This window comes from Oryza sativa, chromosome 9, assembly GCF_034140825.1.
Source record: "Oryza sativa Japonica Group chromosome 9, ASM3414082v1".
Taxonomy (NCBI): domain Eukaryota; kingdom Viridiplantae; phylum Streptophyta; class Magnoliopsida; order Poales; family Poaceae; genus Oryza; species Oryza sativa.
Genome location: NC_089043.1, coordinates 25,806,683 through 25,827,570, shown reverse-complemented (window position 1 = coordinate 25,827,570; position 20,888 = coordinate 25,806,683). Strand labels below are relative to the sequence as shown.

At 46.5% G+C, this 20,888-nt stretch overlaps 4 protein-coding genes across 10 annotated transcripts; 3 read left to right on the top strand and 1 right to left on the bottom strand.

Annotated features, from left to right (window-relative positions):
- The first annotated feature begins 2,174 nt into the window (after positions 1-2,174).
- LOC4347743 (pentatricopeptide repeat-containing protein At1g20300, mitochondrial) lies at positions 2,175-5,597 on the top strand. Of its 3 annotated transcripts, none has more exons than XR_001548594.3 (3): positions 2,175-3,885; positions 4,656-4,879; positions 5,117-5,597. XR_001548594.3 is itself a non-coding variant. In XM_015795870.3 (2 exons), exon 1 carries the CDS (start codon positions 2,207-2,209, stop codon positions 3,836-3,838), a length of 1,632 nt encoding a protein of 543 aa, XP_015651356.1. In that variant the 5' UTR covers positions 2,175-2,206; the 3' UTR covers positions 3,839-3,885; positions 4,656-5,597. The 3 variants fall into 3 exon arrangements, 1 of the variants encoding a protein (XP_015651356.1); XR_001548593.3 differs by having other exon boundaries at positions 4,656-4,979; XM_015795870.3 differs by having other exon boundaries at positions 4,656-5,597.
- Positions 5,598-6,916: 1,319 nt separating this feature from the next.
- LOC4347742 (serine/threonine protein phosphatase 2A 57 kDa regulatory subunit B' alpha isoform) lies at positions 6,917-10,026 on the top strand. Its single transcript, XM_015755578.3, has 2 exons — positions 6,917-8,196; positions 9,355-10,026. The coding sequence occupies exons 1-2, from the start codon at positions 7,075-7,077 to the stop codon at positions 9,679-9,681; spliced, it is 1,449 nt and encodes a 482-aa protein (XP_015611064.1). The 5' UTR covers positions 6,917-7,074; the 3' UTR covers positions 9,682-10,026.
- Positions 10,027-13,010: 2,984 nt separating this feature from the next.
- Positions 13,011-14,685, top strand: LOC4347741 (NEP1-interacting protein 1). Of its 5 annotated transcripts, none has more exons than XM_066304309.1 (5): positions 13,011-13,196; positions 13,313-13,494; positions 13,577-13,681; positions 14,153-14,336; positions 14,455-14,685. In XM_066304309.1, the coding sequence occupies exons 1-5, from the start codon at positions 13,118-13,120 to the stop codon at positions 14,619-14,621; spliced, it is 717 nt and encodes a 238-aa protein (XP_066160406.1). In that variant the 5' UTR covers positions 13,011-13,117; the 3' UTR covers positions 14,622-14,685. The 5 variants fall into 5 exon arrangements, with proteins under 5 accessions (XP_066160406.1, XP_066160407.1, XP_025876287.1 ...); XM_066304310.1 differs by having other exon boundaries at positions 13,016-13,196; positions 13,577-13,663; XM_026020502.2 differs by having other exon boundaries at positions 13,016-13,196; positions 14,153-14,323.
- A 416-nt stretch (positions 14,686-15,101) lies between these two features.
- Positions 15,102-19,151, bottom strand: LOC4347740 (protein ALTERED PHOSPHATE STARVATION RESPONSE 1). Its single transcript, XM_015755131.3, has 4 exons — positions 18,136-19,151; positions 17,140-17,369; positions 16,260-16,483; positions 15,102-16,172 (listed from the first exon to the last, which is right to left on the bottom strand). Exons 1-4 carry the CDS (start codon positions 18,995-18,997, stop codon positions 15,320-15,322), a joined length of 2,169 nt encoding a protein of 722 aa, XP_015610617.1. The 5' UTR covers positions 18,998-19,151; the 3' UTR covers positions 15,102-15,319.
- Positions 19,152-20,888: the final 1,737 nt, after the last annotated feature.

Here is a 20,888-nt window from a genome sequence, read left to right as displayed (position 1 = left end):
GAGAGTTTCCTCGTCGCGTCAAACGTACGCGCGGGCGCAGGTGCGGGTGCAGGGCCGCGGAGTTTCCGGCGGTGGCCGTGACCACGGCCGATCGACGACTTGGTTGGCGTACGTGCTGCAATGCAAGTGATCCGTATGCGACGGCCTGACGGACGGTGTCGGTGGCGTCGTCGACGCGTGGGGATCGATTGTGTTCTCTCGTTTGCGGAGGGCAATACGATTTTTTAATTCACCGGGAAAACGATGAAAACGTTTTTCATTTTTCTTGGGTTTGACTGACTGAGACACAGTCACACGTATTAAAATACCCCGCGGGCCCCATTGTGCTGGATTAGTCCAGCGAACATATATATGTTTCGTATAAAAAAGAACCAGTGGTCGTTCTATGTAAATCCTATAGTACACCCGTCCAGTTTGAATACTACTCGCTAGCGTACGTCCACCCACAAGTATATGTATGGAACTCTGAATTTTCTGTATGGCATACGTAATAAAAATTGACTCTACCTGTTGAAAAAATGCAATGTGTGATTTGACTTCATGATTCATCAATCCTAGAATTAGTAAACTTTACCAGTTCCTTCTTTTTAAAAGAAAAAAAATCAATATGATTAGTAGTAACTGAGAGAATCAGCTTGAAAGTAATGCTGCGTATGAATGTTCGCTGGGTTGTTTTCTCCTGCAGAACGACATCTTAGTTACTACGTACTTCCTCTATCTTAAAAAAAGACAACATACGTACTCTCTTCTAAGTTGTCTTTTTTTTTTGGAACGAAGAGAGTATTTCAATAGGCAATAAAGCAAGTATTTTTTTTAAAAAAAAAACTTTACCGATGAGAGCATGCATGCCTCTGAAAAAGATCTACAGATTAATCAAGGATGTGATGCTCACTGTGAAGCAAATCAGGGAAGAATGCGTCCATTCCCATGGTGAGAAAAGGCTAGCGGCTGTGCTATGGATAACGTGAAAATATGAATAAAACAACTGGCAAGAATTTTAAATAAACTTTCATATACAGAGATGTTCTGCAGTGCTACTTGGCAACCAACAGCTACAATAGAAAAAAAGAGAATGTATGGTGGCAACTGTGGCTGCCAAAGCCGCGGTGTAGCACCTCCTATGCTTGCATAGTGTATCATTCACTTATGGTTTAAAGGTCAACTACGAAAAATAGACAACGTTGAAAAGTACGTACTAGTAATAAAATCAATTCTATATCTAAAATTGAAGTTTTGAAATTTAAATTTTGACCGAGATGAGATTGATAAACTACCCAAGTTAGCAAAGTATGAAAGTCTAAAAGAAATTGCACGCGATATGCTATTGTTATTCAAGATTGGATGAAGGATGACACCTCGACGTAGATATGATGGTGCATAGATGCGTCATTTTGTCGTCATAAATTGTGTGCGCGACACCATTGTTCTCCGAGATTCTCAAGGTCCCTTGTAAATTGATTTGTATATGGCCATTTCCAACCCAAAACACTAGACATAGTTTTCATAAACTTCACATCATCAAGAAATTAATACTATACACTACTCTTTCAATGCAAACACCATTTTTTCATACTTAAATTTAATGCTACTTATCACATGATGTCTTGGATGTTGTGTAGAAATCATGTCTCACGCAAGATCTGGTGTCCTTCTCTTTTCTCATTTATTCACTTGTCACATCACATCATCTTTCATTCATGTAACAACTTATTTAATATTATGGACATTATCCTAATCATTGGGTTAGGAATGGCCTACTACACCTCACGTAGGTTCCAAAAAGCTTGGATGAACGAATTGACCGTCGTCCTGCAGCGGTTAATGACTCGTAATCTCGTTCATTAGCTCTTGACAACAACAGATATGGTGCAGTGGGCGCCCATGCCGTCACGATAAGGTCGTCCACGTCAACTCTCACGCCACGTGGCCACCAATCCAGCCATGAATTGGATCCACGCCACGTGCATTCGTGCAGCCAAGCCCATTTTCCGATCGAATCCAACGTGAAAGCCCAAACTAGTGATTATGTGGGCCTAAGAAAGAAAAGCCCATTACATTTACAAGATAAATAGGCCGAAAATATACTGGGCCGCGTATTCCCACAAAAGCCTGGGCCCAAGCGAACTTCTCAACCAAAACCCTACTACTATACTCCACTCCGGCGGCGGCAAACCGAGCACCCCCACCCACCTCCGCGTCGCGCGCCATGGCTCTCCTCCTCAAGCCCAAGCGCCACCTCTTCCCCTCCTCCGCTCGCCACCTCCGACGTCTATGCGACGCCGCGCCAACCCTGGCGCCGCCGCCGGAGCCGGAGCCAGAGCCGGAGCTGGAGCCGGAGCCCGCGTTGGCTCCGTCGCTGACCACCGCGGAAACCAAGCTCTTGGACGCGCTCCACGCGGCCCTCGTCGACCACCGCCGCGCCCACCCGGCCGCGCCGGTGCCCGCCACCGCGCCCTCCGAGCCGCCGCTGCCGGAGCTCTCCTCCGCGCTCTCCGGCCTGCTCGCTTCCCCTCCTTCCCCGCAGCTCCCGCTCGGCCTCCTCCGCCGCCTCCTCGCGCTCCGCCGCGGCGTCCCACTCCCCGAGGCGGTGGCGTTCTTCCACCACGTCCTCCCGTCGCTTCCGCCCGACTCGCTCCCCGCCTTGTACGCCGCCATGATAGACCTGCTCGCCAAGCACCACCACTTTCCCCTCGCCCGCCACCTGCTCGACGAAATGCGCGAGCGCTCCGTCCCCATCTCGGCGCAGCTCATCCTCGCCCTGATCCGGAGGTACGTCCGCGCGGAGATGCCGTCGGAGGCTTCCGACCTCTTCCGCCGCATGGAGGAGTATGGCGCCGGGGCTCCCGACCCGGCCACGCTTGCTTCTCTTCTTGGGGCGCTCTCCAAGAAGCGCCTTGCCAGTGAGGCCCAGGCTATGTTTGACAGTTACAAGTCCGTCTTTACGCCGGATGTTGTGCTTTACACAACGCTGGTGCACGCGTGGTGCCGTTCTGGGCGGCTCAATGAGGCCGAGCGGGTGTTCGCTGAAATGCAGCAAGCTGGGGTCACACCAAATGTGTATACATACACAGCGGTGATTGATGCAATGTACCGTGCAGGGCAGGTGCCCCGTGCTCAGGAGCTCCTGTGCCAGATGATCGACTCTGGGTGCCCGCCGAACACAGCGACGTTCAATGCCATCATGAGGGCGCATGTCAAGGCTGGGCGATCCGAGCAGGTTCTGCAGGTGCACAACCAGATGCGGCAGCTCGGCTGTGAGCCCGACATTATCACATACAATTTCTTGATGGAGACACATTGTGGGAAGGGGCAGAGTAACCTTGATGCTGCGATGAAAATGCTCACAAGGATGATTGCCAAGGGTTGCATTCCTGATTGCCACACATTTAACCCCATGCTGAAACTGGTGCTTGTGCTTGGCAATGTAAATGCTGCCCGGAAATTGTATGAGCGGATGCAGGAGCTGCAGTGCAAGCCAAATGTCGTCACATATAATTTGCTTATGAGATTGTTCAATTTGGAGAAGTCAATGGACATGGTGCTGAGGATAAAGAAGGACATGGATGCACAGGGAGTGGAGCCAAATGTGAATACTTACGCTGCTCTAATAGAGGCCTTCTGTGGAAGGGGAAACTGGAAACGTGCACACATGACGCTGAGGGAAATGGTTGAGGAGAAAGCCCTTAAACCCACAAAGCCAGTCTATGATATGGTATTGGCCCTGTTGAGGAAGGCTGGTCAGCTCAGGAGGCATGAAGAGCTTGTGGAGATGATGGTGGACCGGGGTTTCATCAGCCGCCCAGCTAATGATGCATTGTGGAGGGCAATATCTGCTTGATGATCTTTATGTTTATTATGTTATTGGTGTGCAATCTCATAAAAAAGGTATTACATTGTGATCTGTACCCTACCTCATTGAGGAATAATGATGCTTCCTGGGTAAAATGATGAGGTTGCCGAACTGAAATTTTTCAGAATGCCTGTTCTTTGGCTAGTGTGGTTATAGTCCTTATGGAGTGGGTTGCGTGTGGATGTTGGGGGTAGAGACTATACATAGTTGTGAAAGGAAGAAACATTTTGGTTTTTTGTTCAGAACTTGTGACAAAAGTTGATCTGGTAATCTGTGGCTTGCATTTCTGATCGTGCAGATTCTGATAATCAACTATTTCAATCACTCAACTATATATGTTGACTGTGATCTGGAAAGTAGTACGTACGACACTTATTTGGTGAAGGAAGCGTACCTTGTACTATGCAAATTATTTGAACTTTACAGGAAGAATTAATGTTAGGATGGTTCGATCTTTAGCAGTTGGTATTATGTGGCTTCATGGTTTGCATTAATTAACAAACGTGCTGACTTAATATCCAGATAACAGCAGTCCTTGCAATTTGAACTGCTGTAGAATGTAGGCAAATCCTATGTCGTACGACTACAACTTAACCGTGTGTACTATCTTCGATCTTATGGAAATTATATTCCTTCTAGAAATATTAGTCTTGCTCTAGCTTGAGAAGTTTGTGTTTTCTCTGAATTCTATCTTTATGAGCTTACCAAATTCACCGTGCAGAACCAGTTGTCTTTATAGTATAGTGGATTCTGTTTGAGCTATGCTCTCACTTGCATGATTAACTAGGTGCAACATGTCTCTCAGTTTTTCTTGCAGGGAGTTTGCATCTGGAATATCTGCAAAATGTCGGCTGATAGAATCAAACAGCAGGGGTCAGCCTTGTCTCATGGGTGATCACAGGATGGCCTCCCTGTTTCTGCTGTTGTTTCCATGGACTGTTGAGATATGATTGAGATAATCTACGCGGCTCCAAATCTCATTTCCAATGCTTATCTGGCACATCAAATGATCTCCTCTATTGTATTTGTGTAAGTACCCAGGTACAAAAGGCAAGCAAATATAAAACAAACTATTATGATCTGTACATGGGCCATGAGCCCATGAGTAATCTATAGGACAAAATCAAAGGTCAGTAAGCACCGCACAAGTACTTTTTGCAGCTTAATATATGTTAATTATGCTTCAACAACATCACCTTTTTCTGAAACTGCATGCTTGGCACTATCTTACACTTTCCTTTAATCAGGTTCTTTATTTCTTTTCAGGTAATGCAAGATTCACTTTTGTGGTGTTGGCATGCATGCATGGCTCACCGAATGGCCGGTGCGTCTTGTTAGGCCGGTTCATGCAACTGCATTTTTTGCACTGGTACACCGCTCTGACTCGATTCGCCTATCAATTCCAAGCCTAAGCTTCCTAGCTTGCAAGCAATCACATGGCAGTAGGGCATCTTTTCTCGCTTGGAATCATCTACCGGGGAACTGTCAGGCATGAGGCACAACCGGACACAGGGATATGCCTCTCCAAGAAATGAAATAGGAGCAAATTGGTCAGAATCTTGTTTGAGCCTGTGGGCTAAGGTCTACATGTGAACCTTTTTCCTTCGCCGTGTGAGGGACTCCAGCTTCTTCCCAGATCCCACTGCCTGGTTGGTTTGTGTTAGTAGTATGTTACTCTCTGCAATTAGATTAATTAACCTGTGACTGTGAGCCTGTTGGAGCAAGCAATCATCTTTTATGTTTGCCACCACCTCATCTCCTCTTTTTCTTTTGTTTATTTAATTTAATCTGATGCATGGATGTAGCATTGTACTATTGTACCTGCCTACCTGGTTTGTCCCAATGATGGCATTTGCGCTTGCCAATCTACTGTTTGCTTCTGCAAATTAACCCATGTTCATATGACCGCAGCCTGTAGGCTTAAGCTGTCAGTCAACTTGCTCAACACTGGAAATGCATGCAAAAATTTGCTCTCCAGCTTACCATTTACCAACGAGACGTAGCTAAAATTTAAATTAAAATTTTATAGTTGATTTTAATGTTTTTCCTTCATACTTTATTTTTTAGCTTGGGCTTTTAAGTCATCAAGATAATGTGTATAAAAAAGTTTTATCTACAAATTATCTTTTTTATGACGGTTTATAATCAGCTGTAGGGCATCGATTGCTTGGTTGTTTTAGCTTCTTCTCAGCATTCACCTGTGAACCAACGAAGCAATCAAAGGGACCACATCACCACATGCGCACAGCGCACAGTAACCAAGAGCAGCATGTATCGATCCGGCTAAATCCAAGTGGATTTTTCTCTCTGAATTTCCTGACCACCTGCTTCCTCATAAAAATATACCAACAAATATATAAGGCATTCTAATATTACAAATCTAAATATTTTTTTTGTTTGGATACATTATATCTTGTATTCCATCCGTTCTATTTTAGACGCAGCTATAAATTTTCGTATTCAAATTTAATCGTTTGTCTTATTTAATTTTTTTATGATTAATATTTTTATTGCTGTTAGATGATAAAATATGAATAATACTTTATTTGTAACTTATGTTTTTTAATGTTTTTTTAAAAAAATTAAATAAGACAGACGATTAAAATTGGACATGAAGGGCTTGTTCACTTTGATACTATTTTCAACCATACCTTTTTTTTTTAAAGTTGCCAAAATAATGTCTACGTTTAGTTTGTTGCTAAATTTGGTCAATACATAAAAAATTCTACTAAAATTTTGGTAATATTGCCATCTTGCCAAAATTTTAGCATTGCCAAAACTTAGGAAGTTTTATTTTGGCTAAAAACTTATGACTACCTTTGTTTTTTTATGGGATCAGGGAGTACGAGTTTACCCCGGCCTGAATCCTGATGACCTGACCTGACGCTGAGCATGAGCAGTAGTGAGTGAGGCAGTGAGCCTCACCACCAAGACGAAGAAGATCTCCTCCGTTGCTTTCGAGGATGAACGGGTCCCATGCGCTACCCTCCAAACCCCCCTCCCTCCACTCCACATTGTTTCTCTCTCCCGCCCTATATCAACCCACGCTGCTTCCAAAACTAGGGCGATGCACCTCAGCTCGGCGTTCGTCTCCAAGCTCTCGCAACCAAACCGCCGCCATTTTTGGCCGCTTCTATACCAGCTTCCTTGCTTAATTTGCTTGCCCTCCCGTGACAACAACCTCGTCGTCTCCCCTCCCTGAGCTGTCTTGGGTAATTCGATCGATGGGCGCCGCCGCGGCGGAGGAGGCGGTGGTGGTGGTGAGGGGGGCGCCGCCGCCGCCGTCGTCGGGGAAGAGGAGGTCCACCACGCTGCTGCACCTCTTCCAGCTCGAGAAGCCCGACGTCGTCGTTGGTGCGATGCTGCTCCCGCCGCCGTCGCCGGAGCCCGAGGAGGATCGTCTGATCACCAAGATCGAGTCGTGCAGCCGGGTCTTCACGTTCGTCGATGGTGGCGGCGCCGCAGGGGGGGAGTCCGGCGAGGAGAGGGACGCGAAGACGGAGGCGCTCGGTGAGGTGCTCGCCGCGGTGAGGGCGAGCGGGAAGAGGAAGCAGGGGCTGGACCACCGGGTGATGGTGGCGCTGGTCAAGATGGTCGCCGCCAACCTGTTCCGGGCGATGCCGCCGTCCGCCTACCCGTCGTCGCTCCCGCCGCCGTCCGACGTGCTCGACGACGAGGTCCCCGTGATGGTGCTGCTCCCGTCGTGGCCGCACCTCCACCTCGTCTACGACGTCCTCACCGCCGCCGTCGCCGCGGCGGACGCCAGGGCGCTCCGCAACCACGTCGACCGGAGCTTCCTCGCCGGCCTAGTCACCCTCTTCGCCTCCGAGGACCCGCGTGAGCGCGACCGCCTCAAGACCGCCTACCACCTGCTCTACTCCAAGCTCACCGGCGAGCGCGCGTTCATGCGGCGCACCATGGCCGCCGCGCTGCTCCGGTTCGTCTACGACGCGTCCCCGGCGGAGGCCGAGCGCCACTGCGGCGTCGGCGAGCTGCTCGAGGTCTGCGGCAGCATCATCAACGGCTTCGCCGTGCCGCTCAAGGAGGAGCACCGGGCGTTCATGGCGCGCGTGCTGCTGCCGCTGCACCGGACGCGGTGGGTGCACACGTACCACCGCCAGCTCGCCTACTGCGTGCTCCAGTTCGTCCACAAGGACCCCGGCCTCGCCGGCGCCGCCGTCAGGGACATCCTCCGCCACTGGCCGGCGACCAACTGCCAGAAGGAGGTGCTGCTCATCGACGAGCTCGAGGAGATCGTCGAGATCCTCGACCAGCACCACTTCGACAAGCTCGTCGTCCCCGTCTGCTCCCGGATCGCCCGCTGCGTCAGCAGCTGCAGCTCACAGGTTTGTGTTCTTGCTCCATTTTCACCATCGATTTTAACTACATTTTCACATTTCAATTATTACTGCTTGCTTCCAACATGCATAATTACCTCTTGCTTCCAACATTTTCTTGTACATTTTACATGTTAGGATCAATCAGCACAATTTTGTGGAATTCAGTTTCAGAAATCTAAACTTTGAGCAGTTGAAATTGAAAATTAATCTGAAAAATGGGTTTCAGAATATACGCTGTTAAGCAAAATTTCAGTGAACTTTTGAGCAGATTCATCTCAGTGATCCATTCTGCCCCCCATGCTGTTAGTGTGGTACATGTGGGGAAAAAAGTTCGGTGTGATTGAAAGTTTCGATAAAAAGCGGCTTTATAAAGCGTCGTCACTTTAATCTGTCCACTCCACGTACAGCGTTCGTGTAATTCAGTTTCAAAAATAAACTCCATTTTTACGCAATCCAATCCATCTTCAAAATCCCAACCCATTCAATTTCTGAATATCCATTATATTCTGAGTACTGAACACTGATGATGCTCTGCTCTGCATCTGAATATACTAGTAGCTGTAGCAAACTGATCTAAAGCTTCTGCATCTGAATATACCTGTAACAAACTGATGATCCAAAGTTTTCGGTAATAAAGAGGGATATGATTCCGATTGCACTTTTCTTGTCGTGTAATCCAGCCTTTGTTGATATCATCAGTACTAGTAATAGTAGCATTAGTTGTTGCCATAGTGGTTGCTGTGTGTAGTTTACTTCAAACTTCTAACTTTTATGTCGCATTAAATGTTTGGATATATACATAGAGCATTAAATGTGGATGAAAAAAAACCAATTGCACAGTTTATATGCAAATTGCGAGACGAATCTTTTGAGACTAATTACGCCATGATTTGGCATTGTGGTGCTACAGTAAATATTTACTAATGATGGATTAATTAGGCTTAATAGATTCGTCTCATAGTTTACAGGCGGAATTTATAATTTATTTTGTTATTAGTCTACGTTTAATTCTACAAATGTGTGTCCGTATGTGTAAAAAAAAAATTTCGCCAAAACAACTAAACACGGCCTAACTCACACTCACTTTAGCAGGTTGGAAAAATAATCAAATCTTGGACCAGCAGTTGCGGTGTTAATTTCGGTGTGCTGCGTGTGATTTTGCAGGTGGCGGAGAGGGCGCTGTACGTGTGGAACAACGAGCGGTTCGTGGCGATGGCGTGCGCGGCGGGGCCGGCGGCGATGGAGGAGCGGATCCTGCCGGCGTTCGTGGCGAGCATGGAGGCTAACCTGGAGCGGCACTGGAGCAGGTGCGTGCAGCAGGTGACGGCCAGCGTGCGTGCGCTGCTTGACCGGGTGGCGCCGGGGGCCTACGCCCGCTGCGCCGCCGGCCTCGCCGCGCGCCTGGCCGAGGCCGACGCCGACGCCGCCGCGCGCCGCGCACGGTGGCGCCGCCTGGAGCTCGCCGCCGACGCCGGCGCCGATGCCAAGTAGCGTAGCAGTAGTAGTACGCTTTGTACATGCCAAAACAAGCAAGCAAGCAAGCAACGATATGTGTTCCGCTCGTACGTGTTTTTGGTCGTGACCGTGTAACTCGTCGTGGTGCATGCAGCGAGATGGAGGTGAGCGTTTTTATCGGTAATCGTAAAAACTCTATAGATTCGCAGCCATGTTAAAGTCTGATTGTAGAGGTCTACACCCTCCGTCAGAAAAGAAAATCCAATGTTTAAATATACACTGGATTTTCTTTTTGACAGAGGGAGAAACTTTTAAATTTAGCTTTAAAAGTTTGGTGTGGACTGAAGCTGTGAAGTAACTTGTAAAAGCGTTCTACCCATATCCGTTTCTATCTTCGGTGGAGATAAAACTGTTTGACTAAAATCTACTCCCTCCGTCTCTAAATATTTGACGTTGTTGACCTTTTTAAACATGTTTGATCGTTTGTCTTATTCAAAAATTTTTAGGAATTATTAATTCTTTTTCTATCATTTGATTCAATGTTAAATATACTACTACTACTTAAGGTTTTGAATAATATTCATAAAAGTTTTTGAATAAGACAAACGGTGAAACATGTTTTAAGAAAAAGATGGAGTATTTTAGAATAGGTGGAACTGAAACGGGAGCTGCCCTCACCATGTCTCAAAATTATGTAAGGTAAGTTAGGGGAAAAGGACAAAAGCGAGCAGGTGAGGAGACGCGACGCAACAGCAAATGGTGCGCGGGCGTGTCACGGACGGGGGTGAGTTCACGTGGGCGCGCGTCGTGGTTTCGGTGGTGGGCGTTTGACCCCTGCAGGATTTCGGCCTTTGGGCCGTCGCGTCTGTGGCAGCCCGTGCTGTTTTGTTAGTTGGTTTCATGGATCCCGGCCGGATAGAGAGTGTCAGCTGAGTCGTCGCCTGCCCTGCATGTCTCCTCCAACGGAACGGCCGACGCCAGTGTCAGCCTGTGCACTTGCAGTGCAGGCGAATGCATTACACAAGGCACACCGGACACGTTACCTGGTTACCGCCAGTAAAAACTAGGGCCTCTCTGCCACGGCAACTAAGGGTCTTCCGGCTACCGGCTAGCAGCTAGCTTCATAATGTGGTGGTCTACGATTTGAGTTCGAAACCTCACCCCTTCTAATTATTTGATATTAGGTTATTTCCTAATATTCGCGTCTTTTTTTTCACGCGTACCAAATCTAGACTGTTGAGAGGGCAAGATCGGAAAGGAAAAGAAAACGACGGCATCGAGTACTGCCTTTATCCCAAAATATAGCAATATAGTACGAGCTGAGACATCCTAGGACTATAAAACTAAACATATCTTAGGTTACTACATTTTAGGATGGAAGGAGTACCTCTGCGAGAAAAGATAAGGGATGTGAAAGTGTGAAATTGTATTTTTCGCGTTGATATGAGCCTCTTAACATGTTGGGACAGGGCTTGCAAAGGCAATCCCTGGAGAGCCCAAGGATGGAGGTGTCGATGCAGGCAAATCCTAAAATTTTGGTATTTTTTTAAGCAGGACAAATTACTCTCTAACTTGACTACAACTTACAACTTATGTTCCGTTCTTTTCCCAAACAAAAATTAGATGAAGATTAAGATTTTCGTGACACGTTTTTTAAACTGCTAAACGGTGCGTAGTGGTATAATAATCTTGTATTATGTTTGATTTTTATAGGGGAGGGAGTAGCTATGAGATTCAGTCTAGTCATGAAATCTTCTCAAGACAATATTGAGGCGGGTGAATGTTCAGGAATTTCACAAAAGAGTATAAGCAGAGAAGAGCCAACAAATGGGCAGTTGTACGAATCCGCCTCTCCGTGCATATGTCAAATACGACAATAGTACAATACAGATGCGATTGTGAACCGGGTTGGTCGATCGATCGCCGGCGGCAATTTCCCATCAACTTTCAGGTTCTGGTTGCCGACTTGCCGTCATCAAACTTTTCGTCTGAAAGAGAACTGCATCCATAACTACTACTTGTAGAGCAGGAGCAGTATACCTGGATGGTGAAATTGATTGGTGATTGCCCATTAGCAGTTATAGATGATACAATCCATTCCCGGCCTCCTCACCTCACGGCGTTGATCGGTAAACGTACACCAGTGTTATCTATCTGCAGTATTTGCAGTTGAAGCACAATCATGGATGAATGATCGATCGGTGTAGCTGTTGCCATGTCGGTTTTGGCGCGGATTGGGCAATAGCCTATCCGCACCTTTTTTACAAAGATAGTAATTCCTCCATCCTAGAATATAACTATTTTTGGGGTAGGCACGGGTATTAAGAAACTAGGTATAAATGATTAGAGGAGGTTTGTGAACTTGTGATTGGTGGAGAAGAGAAAGTAGGTGAAGAAAATGGTTGTGATTGGTTCAGAGGAGAGGGTAGGTGGAGAAATAGCTTCATTTTGGGACAAGCTACCATGCTAGAAATAGCTACATTTTGAGACGGGGTGGTATAAATTTTAACCTTTGCGCTAAGAGGAAACTATTCTAAATTTTTGAAATGATGTTCTTTCGTTATTTGCATGGCACTCAAATGGTTATAAAAAATTTAAGAAGATATATTAATATGTGATGTATCACTCTACGAATATATAAGTTCAAATTTAACTTTTACATATCACAGAGAAAAAAAATTAATTCCCAATCTAATTTATTTTTTTTGTTGTGATAAGTAGAAATTGAATTTAAATTTGCATTAGTAAGCTATCTGCTATGATGCAGCTTGCCCTCAACAGTTGTAGTCAAGCTGCCACAGGAAAATAGACGCATATCGTTGTAATTCCTCACCCGTGGTAGCGACACAAACCTGCCTGCCGCCACTGTAGGCAAAGGCCTGTGATGATGTGCACGCACTGCTTCTCAGACAGGGAAAGCTAACCGGATCGACGACTACAAGTAGCTAGCTATAGCATTAGCAGCCGTTGGATAGATATATACCAATGATTGTGTCGACATTATATTGCACACTATTGAAATGTTGAATGGAAATATGAAATGAAATGCAATGCCGAATAGCTCAATACCTGAATGATTAAAGAATTCTTATCGTATCGTTTGGCGATCTGAACTTTTAATGTAGGAGTAAGACTGAATTCTTGAGCTAGCCTGGCGATCTGAATGTTAATTAGTGGTTGGCAGGCAGGCGCCAACCAGCTTGGAGTGATCTGCGGGAGATGGATTTTAATCACTCGAGTGGACATCCACTCGTTTATTATATGTCAACTAAATTTTTTTATAACTATTTAGATGACATATATCATAAACGGGTGGACATCCACCCGAGTCCCGAGTGATTAAAACGGTTTCCGGTTAGCTGCGTGCTCTATTTCCACTTTAAAACCCATGTGTATCTCGCGCCAAACTCGCTAGCTGCGCTGCTCCCGTTTTCGCGCGAAAGCAAGCAAGCAAGCAACGGCGGCGGCGGCGATGCTCTCGTTGGCCACCCGACTCCGGCGAGTCGCCGGCAAACTCGCCCGCTGCTTAGCCACCTGCGTCTTCGCCACAGGTAATAGTTTACCTAGTGTCAATTCTCTTTCAGATTATTGTATGTAGATATGCATCAGATCACTGACGATGTGTGATATGATGTGTTATTATCTGTTGCCTCTGCATGCGTGCAAGCCGGAATGATGCTAGGCGCCATTGCTGGCGTCATCGCAGGCTTCGTCAGCGAGGACGGGTTGCTCCAGGGGACGCTGATCGGGGCCATCTCCGGAGCTTTCATCGCCATGGAGGTCGTCGACTCGCTCGCCAAGATTTGGTGCTACGAGGAGTACTCCATCGCCACTCGAGCTCACCTCATGGTTAGCTATCTTCGTGTTTCTTGTCAGAAAAAGAATGTTCATCGCCATGGCTGCAGACTAACCGATCTCCTGCGTAGCTCAGCTGCTTGTGTTCTGGAATCTTGTGATTGATCGCCTCACCGTGCGCACCTCGGTTTTCCCTACCTTAACCACGGTGTTGGATAGCCAGGTACTACCTCCGTTTCAGGTTGGTTATAAGATGTTTTTGACTTTGGTCAAAATTAAATTGTTTTAAGTTTGATTAATTTTGTAAAAAAATAATAACATTTTCAACGCAAGATAAATTTATTATGAAAATATATTCAATTATTGATTTAATAAAACTAATTTGTTATTATAAATGTTACTTTATTTATTTATAAACGTAGTTAAATTTGAAGTAGTTTGACTTTAATCAAAGTCAAAACGTCTTATAATGGAGGGAGTAGTAAATAAGAAAATATTGTCACTTCCTGAAATTCATCATGCGGATTAATTAATTACATTCTGTCTACCTGAAAGCACCATACAGAACATTTTCAAATGAATCTTTTGAGTGAGTACATAAATTCAAGAACAGTCTGTGATGTGACAAATGAAATTTATTGCCTTTTGTATTAAGTAGTATTAAAACAACTAATGAAAGCGCTAGCTAACAGTGTCATTGATGAATATCTAGTTGAACGCGGTGCCGTCGCGCCATAGACGAGCAGAGGTGAGCGGCGACCTGACCGGCCGGAGTTACCCGGTGGTGATGGGCATGCGGCTCGCCGCCGTCGACCAGCTTCCGGTGATCAAGCTCACGGCGGCGCAGACGGACGCCACCGGCGCCTGCCCCATTTGCCTTCACGTACGTCGCCGCCGTCGGTCCACAATTAACACTCCCCCATCTTCCATGAACAAATGTACAATCAGAGATGCATCATTTACAGTTTATTCAGAGTTATTTTGCTTCTCTTTTTTTTCCCCATTTTGTCGTAGGATTTCAAGGCCGGCGAGATTGCCAGGAGATTGCCGGCGTGTTGCCACATCTTCCATTTGGGGTGCATCGACAACTGGTTGCTGTGGCATGCCCTATGCCCAATGTGCCGTCGTCCTGTCAACTAAATGCAGGTGTACATAGTACATATGTAGACTTGCAAAAATAACTCAGGAAACCTAGAAACCTTTTTGTTGCACAAAGCATTTAACAAGAGTTTAATTTTTTTGCGACTCTGTTTCTTCATTTTCTACATAGCCCAGCATGAATAAAGCTACAGTTTCAGAGATAATAAATACGTATACACACCACTGCACAAAACGATATCTCAGGAGAAATCCAAAAGAACCTCGCAAAAAAGAATTTCAGGTGTGTTTAGTTCACGTCAAAATTAGAAGTTTGGTTGAAATTGGAACGATGTGACGAAAAAGTTAAAAGTTTGTGTGTGTATGAAAGTTTTAATGTGATGGAAAAGTTGAAAGTTTGAAGAAAAAGTTTGGAACTAAACTCGGCCTTCTACTGAAAATGAACCTGCATGTGCAAACCTGCTCAGTGCTCCAATATCGCCAGCATATGGATAGAAATCATGGCATTGACCACGACCAGATTGCAGCATGACAGGGTAACCATGTGGTGCGACAAGAAAACGGCAACAAAGAGAATCAATCCTCTCTGATATCAAACTAAAACGAATAATTACAAGCAGTAAGTAGATGCCCACAAGAATGACCCTACCGCCCCACCACACACAACCAACATGGTACTACTACACTACTCTACAGGTTAACATCAGCACGCACATTCTAGGGGTCCAAAAACTGGGGCAAATGCAACAAGCTCCTACTGAATGTGGGGGCACTGAGACAGTCATGTAGCATCCACTGAAATCTGAGAGTATGGCCCCTCCACGCAGGGCCGTTTCTCGGTAGCGTCCTCCGAACCTTTGGGTTCGGCATGCGTTAGAAGGTCTTCGTAGAGTTTGACGGAATCCTTGGAGAATTCGGTCAGCGACTCGAATATGCTGGCCAGGCCGATCTTGAACCCGTTGAGAGTAACATCGTGCGTATCGCGCATACAGGCGTGGTGCTTCGCTTTCTCGGCCTCGACCCTCTTCCTCAGCACATTCAGCATTTCCTTCTTCTCCGACAGGTGCTCCATGCGCTGCTTCGCGTCCTGCTCAGGTCTGTGCTCCAGAAGCTTGGTCTCAATAACCTTGTTCTCTGCTCTCTTGTAAGCACTGATCTTCTTGTCCATCTCTTTCGCGAGGCTGTCCACCTTTCTTTTCTGCTGTTGCTCTTCCCCTTGCTTGAGCCATAGCACTCTCACGCTTCTGATGAAGTTTCTCATGGTGAAAGCTACCCGCTTGTTTTGAAACTTTGACAGCGTAGTGTACCAGTCATGACAAATCACGACCAAAGGTGGAGCACTGGACCTATCAGGAGCAATCGACGATATCCCTCGAGAATAACGGATGGTATCCGTTAGGATAAACTTGGAGAGCCAGCCATCAAGAGCTTCAATGTATGCTTTCTGAGCACTGACATAGATCATAAAGCAGGACCTCCAGTTACGCAGTTCAGCCTCCAACTTAAGAGTAGCATGCCGCTGGGCATCGTTACAGAATTTGCCATAAGCAGGGCAGGTGAACGAATTCACCTCAAACATTATCTGTCTCTGGGTTTCATGTGAGTCCACCATTATTTTCCAAGTTCTTGTCAGCCTGCCAAGGAGGCAAGCAAACCATCAGTTTTAACAACAGGAATGGGACTAGCAGAACTTACCACACACGGATGTAAGGTCAGCTTACCCCTGCAAAAGCTCAACAAGTTGTGGTTGCAGTTCCTCATCCCGCAATTTTTGAATTCTATCAGATATTGATTCCGCTGCACGTAGAGAAACCCAGATCCTTGTGTACAAGTCTCTAACAGTTGTCCTAGTTTTTTCAGCGCAGCGCAGTTCTGAACCTTTGGCGTCTTGGTTCCTCAGCTGCACGCACTTCTTCTCATAAGTTTGTCGGATTTGATCTATAGCCTGAACAGTATCAAATACGATGAAAATACATTAGATAACTAAACAAAATGTCTTGACTGAACATGCTACCGGAGTACAAGATGAAGTAATCAGAGAGCTAACAAACAACATAAACTGTTTTTTGGACAAAAGGCCCATGGCCCAGCTTTTTACCTAAAGTATAACATGTTCAGAACAAAGTATTGCTGGGAATACCAGCTTTCGAAACACCGCCCAAAACATTCTACCTACACGACAGGCCAAACGACAAAGAAAAGGAACGTCTGAAAAACTTGAACCTGCCAAAACATCCAACATCCCACAGACAAGAGCAGCGAAACCCTCCTGGACACAAAAGCAACATAAACTGTGGTACTTTGTATTTCGAACATCATCTAACAAAGTTGGTGAGATGAACCATATGGCCGTATCCACAATGCACCCAATGTAGCTTTCAGACTTAGCTTCATTCGCTAATTTGATCATCAGGTAGTGCCGCTTTAGCTCAGAAAATTAGTTGTTTCAACCATAGATGGAACAATAGCACCATGCACGTAAAGATAATCTAATATACACCATGTTCTTTATTTATGCAGCGAAATGAAAGTCAAATGGCAATCAGATAAAAGAACTCAGCAAGATCAAATGGAATCATCAACAAAGTATCAATAACACACCTTAACTTCTTCATAGAGTTTCTTCTCCCAGGCATACAATCTCCCTAAAGTCTGTGAGTGACTTCCTGACTTCATTCCGCCATAGTCATCGAATATATCACTCTTAGTTTCACTCTTGTCTGTCCATGACAAACTGTTCGAGCTGGCTCCCAGCTCACTCCTGTAGGATGAGGACACCGATGATGGGGATCGGTGCCATGTAATGGCATGGATTATTTTTGATGAATTTTCTGCACCAAGAAACCTCAAAGTTAAATATTACACATACTAGTAAGTGATAATACCATGTGCTAATAATGTTCAGATGTGGTCAAACTCCTCAATCTTAATACAAAGATATGCAAGACTTAACAGTATTCCCGAAAAAAAAAGGGGGCTAAGAATGTACTGTCGACCAAAGAATAGTATCAAATGAATTGCTCAAACAGGACTGAAAGAACAGATTCATGATACTGATCATCAAGCAGGCGCCTTTAGCCTTTTGAAGCCCGAAAAGAATTCCTTTGGCTACCAACAATCATCAAGAACACCATATAGTAGCATCAAAAGGGATATAAAATGGTCCAATGAAATGACTGCAAAGTGGAAAAGGGGATAACAAATTGACAGTGGGTGGCTATTACATCAGCCAAAGAATATTTAAAGGCACTTTTTTAAGAAATATGCTCTGTCTAATCTCCAGAGGCACAGGCGGTCCTAAACAAAGAACAGTACCATCTAAAATTCCATGATACCCTGAGTATAAAAAGGCAGTATATCCAAGTTTATAACAAATGCCTTTCTCTTAGATATAAAAAGATCTATCCAAAACCACTCAAAACTCGCAGCTTTTACCCCCAAAAACCTTGCGATTTCCACAAACAGCAAAAGGGATTTGTCCATCCCTTCTTGGCAGTACAATGTGTGTGGCATAGATCGAGTAAAGTGGCAGTAAGAAAAGAGAGAGAAATCGAGGTGAGGAAAAGTTAATGAGACGCAGTTAAGAGAAGGCGAGACCTTTGAGCTCGGGGACACGGGAGGCGGCCTCGAGCATGGCGGTGACCTCCTTGCCGGCCTCGGCGGCGCGCGCGAAGAGCTCCTCGATCTCCTTGAGCGCCGCGAGCAGCTCGCGCCCGGGCTGCGACACGGCCACCTCCAGCCCGCCGCCGCGGCCGCCATTGTTGCTCGCTACCTCGCACACGTCTTTGGCCTCTTCTTGCTTGGTCACTCCGAGCGAAGTTTCCGCTGCTTTGGGGGTCTTGGCGTTCGCCGCCGCCGCGGACTTTGCCCCCTCGTCGTCTTCCTCCTCCGCCTCCTCTAGCTCCGGGATCCCCTCCCGCTCCCTCACCGCGCGCATCTCCTCGTCGCTGATGGCCGCGGCCGCCACCTCCTCCGTTCCGTAGAACGGGTTAAAGAAATCCCACCCTCCAACCGCCGACGCCGCAGGAGGCGGCGGCGGCGGCGTCGCCGTCGCCGTCTCCGGTGGGGCGTAGTAGTAGGGGCACCCCAAATCCGGCGTCCGCGCGCCGCCGCCGTCATCCACCTCCGCCTTCCCCTCCTCCTCCTCCCCCCCCTGCGCCACCGAGGCGAGCGCCGCGGGCGCGGGGGCGGGGGCGGGGGACGCGGGGGGCGAGCCCGTCGGGGTGGGGAGCGTGATGAGTATCGGCGCCGGCGCGGTGTGGCGCGCGACGAACACGTCCACCGCGTCGGCGACCGACCGCAGCGCCGCCGCGTACGCCGCGTGCGCCCCGGCCAGCGCGAACCTACGGTCCGCCGCCGCCTTGATGAGCCGCTTCCGGTCGCGGCACACCGCCACGGGGTCCCCGCACCCGCCCCCGCCCCCGCCGCCGGCGAGGCGGGACGCGGCGCAGTTCCCCATCCCACCACCACCACCACTAAACGAGGGTTTTGTGCAGGGTTTAGAGGAGAGTGAGAGTGATGGGGAGGAGAGGAGTGGTCAAAGTCAAAGTGGGGGTGTGTGCAAGAGACAGTGGGAGAGATGAGAGGAAGGGTGGTGAAGGTGAGGTTTTGTTGGGGGAGGAAGAAAGGGGGGGTAGGAGCCCTAAATTCTGATGATGATGGCAAGGGAATCTTTGGTGATTTGTTTATGTGGGCCACAAAGATTTGGGTTTTGTGGGGTTGGGGAGGAGTGATGTGCCATTATGGCACATGAATATTGCTATGGTGACCAGATGAATACTCTTGGGTTGACCACTTAACCCTCTCCTTTCATTTCATCGATGCAGGACATTCCCGGTACACTAATGTAGTGAGTGGCTCGCACTGGTTAGGTTGGTGTGGCGGCTTTAGCTCGACCTAGCTCGTGCCCGGCAGAGAGCGTGGACTCGCCGATAGGAATGTGGGAGGTTCCTCTTGCCGATACTGATGTGTTTTCTCTTTGTCGATATTGATGTGATCGCCCTCCATAGTACTCCCTCCATAAAAAAAAAAAAGATAAATCATGGGTTTCCGTGTCCAACGTTTAACCGTCCATTTTATTTAAAAAAATTATGAAAAAAAATTAAAAAGACAAGTCACGCATAAAAGTATTAATCATGTTTTATCATTGTAACATCCCGGCCTAGGGCTTAATAGGATTAATAGAATACTCATATCAACAAGTTGCAACTTCTTTTCCGGAAGCCAATCTCCAAAGAACTCCAGGGTTAAGCGTGCTTGGCCTGGAGCAATTTGGGATGGGTGACCGACCGGGAACCAGGGCAGTCTATGACCTATGAAATCTATCAGATGTAAGTGGGCCCGGCCTGGGGGAAAAAATTTCATATAAGACAGACAGTCAAATGTTGGACACGGAAACCCAGGGTTTGTCTTATTTTGGGACGGAGGGAGTAAGAAATACCATAATAACCTTAAGGAATTTCATTAGATTGTCTTCACCTTGAAGAATCAAGCTTGGAATTACATCTTTTGCCACCCATAAGCCCCTTGTGCAATAGGCATGCCCCTACGTGACGCTTACGACCCCCTTCCCTTAGCATGGTTTCTGGGCGGGTGGCGGCTAGAGAGGAAAGAGGCATATCTAGAGAAGGAAGAGGTAGATTTATAACGATTGTACTAGGAGGGTCTCGCCACTGTCGCAATCACCAACCATGGAACTCATCGGCCAAAGCCGCTTCCAACTCATCGCATCATGATGCTTGTGGGTCGATTTGTGCTGTTTTAGAGCTCATCGGCCCATGCCATCTTTTGATATATACTTGCTTTAGATCTATACCACTACATAGCTCAATAATTGTCCCTAGTTAAACCAAGTCGATCAAGATTCGGAGTGGTAATCATAAAAGCAAAAGGAGTTCTAATCGGGGACAGGCGAGGAGTAGACAAATTGTGCTTGGAGGCGAGGGGGAAGCTGGTTGCGACAACGATGGGATCAGACTGGTGACGTTGGAGCTAAGACAACAAACAACGATAGGGTCTAAGAATCATAGGGCTTAGAGAGAAAATGAGCGAAGAATTGAGGATTTAAAAAGTTATCCGCGAAAAAGTAATGAAGAAAGCTTTTGTAAAATAAAAATCATTTTGTAGCATGAAAAGCGCGTCCATAAATACTACTTCATCCGTTTCATGTTATAAGATGTTTTGACTTTGGTTAAAGTCAAACTGCTTCAAGTTTGACTAAATTGTAGAAAAAAAATAATAAAATTTTCAACCCAAGACAAATTTATTATAAAAATATATTCAATTATTATTTTAATAAAACTAATTTGGTATTATAAATATTATTATATTTTTTTATAAACTTAGTCAAA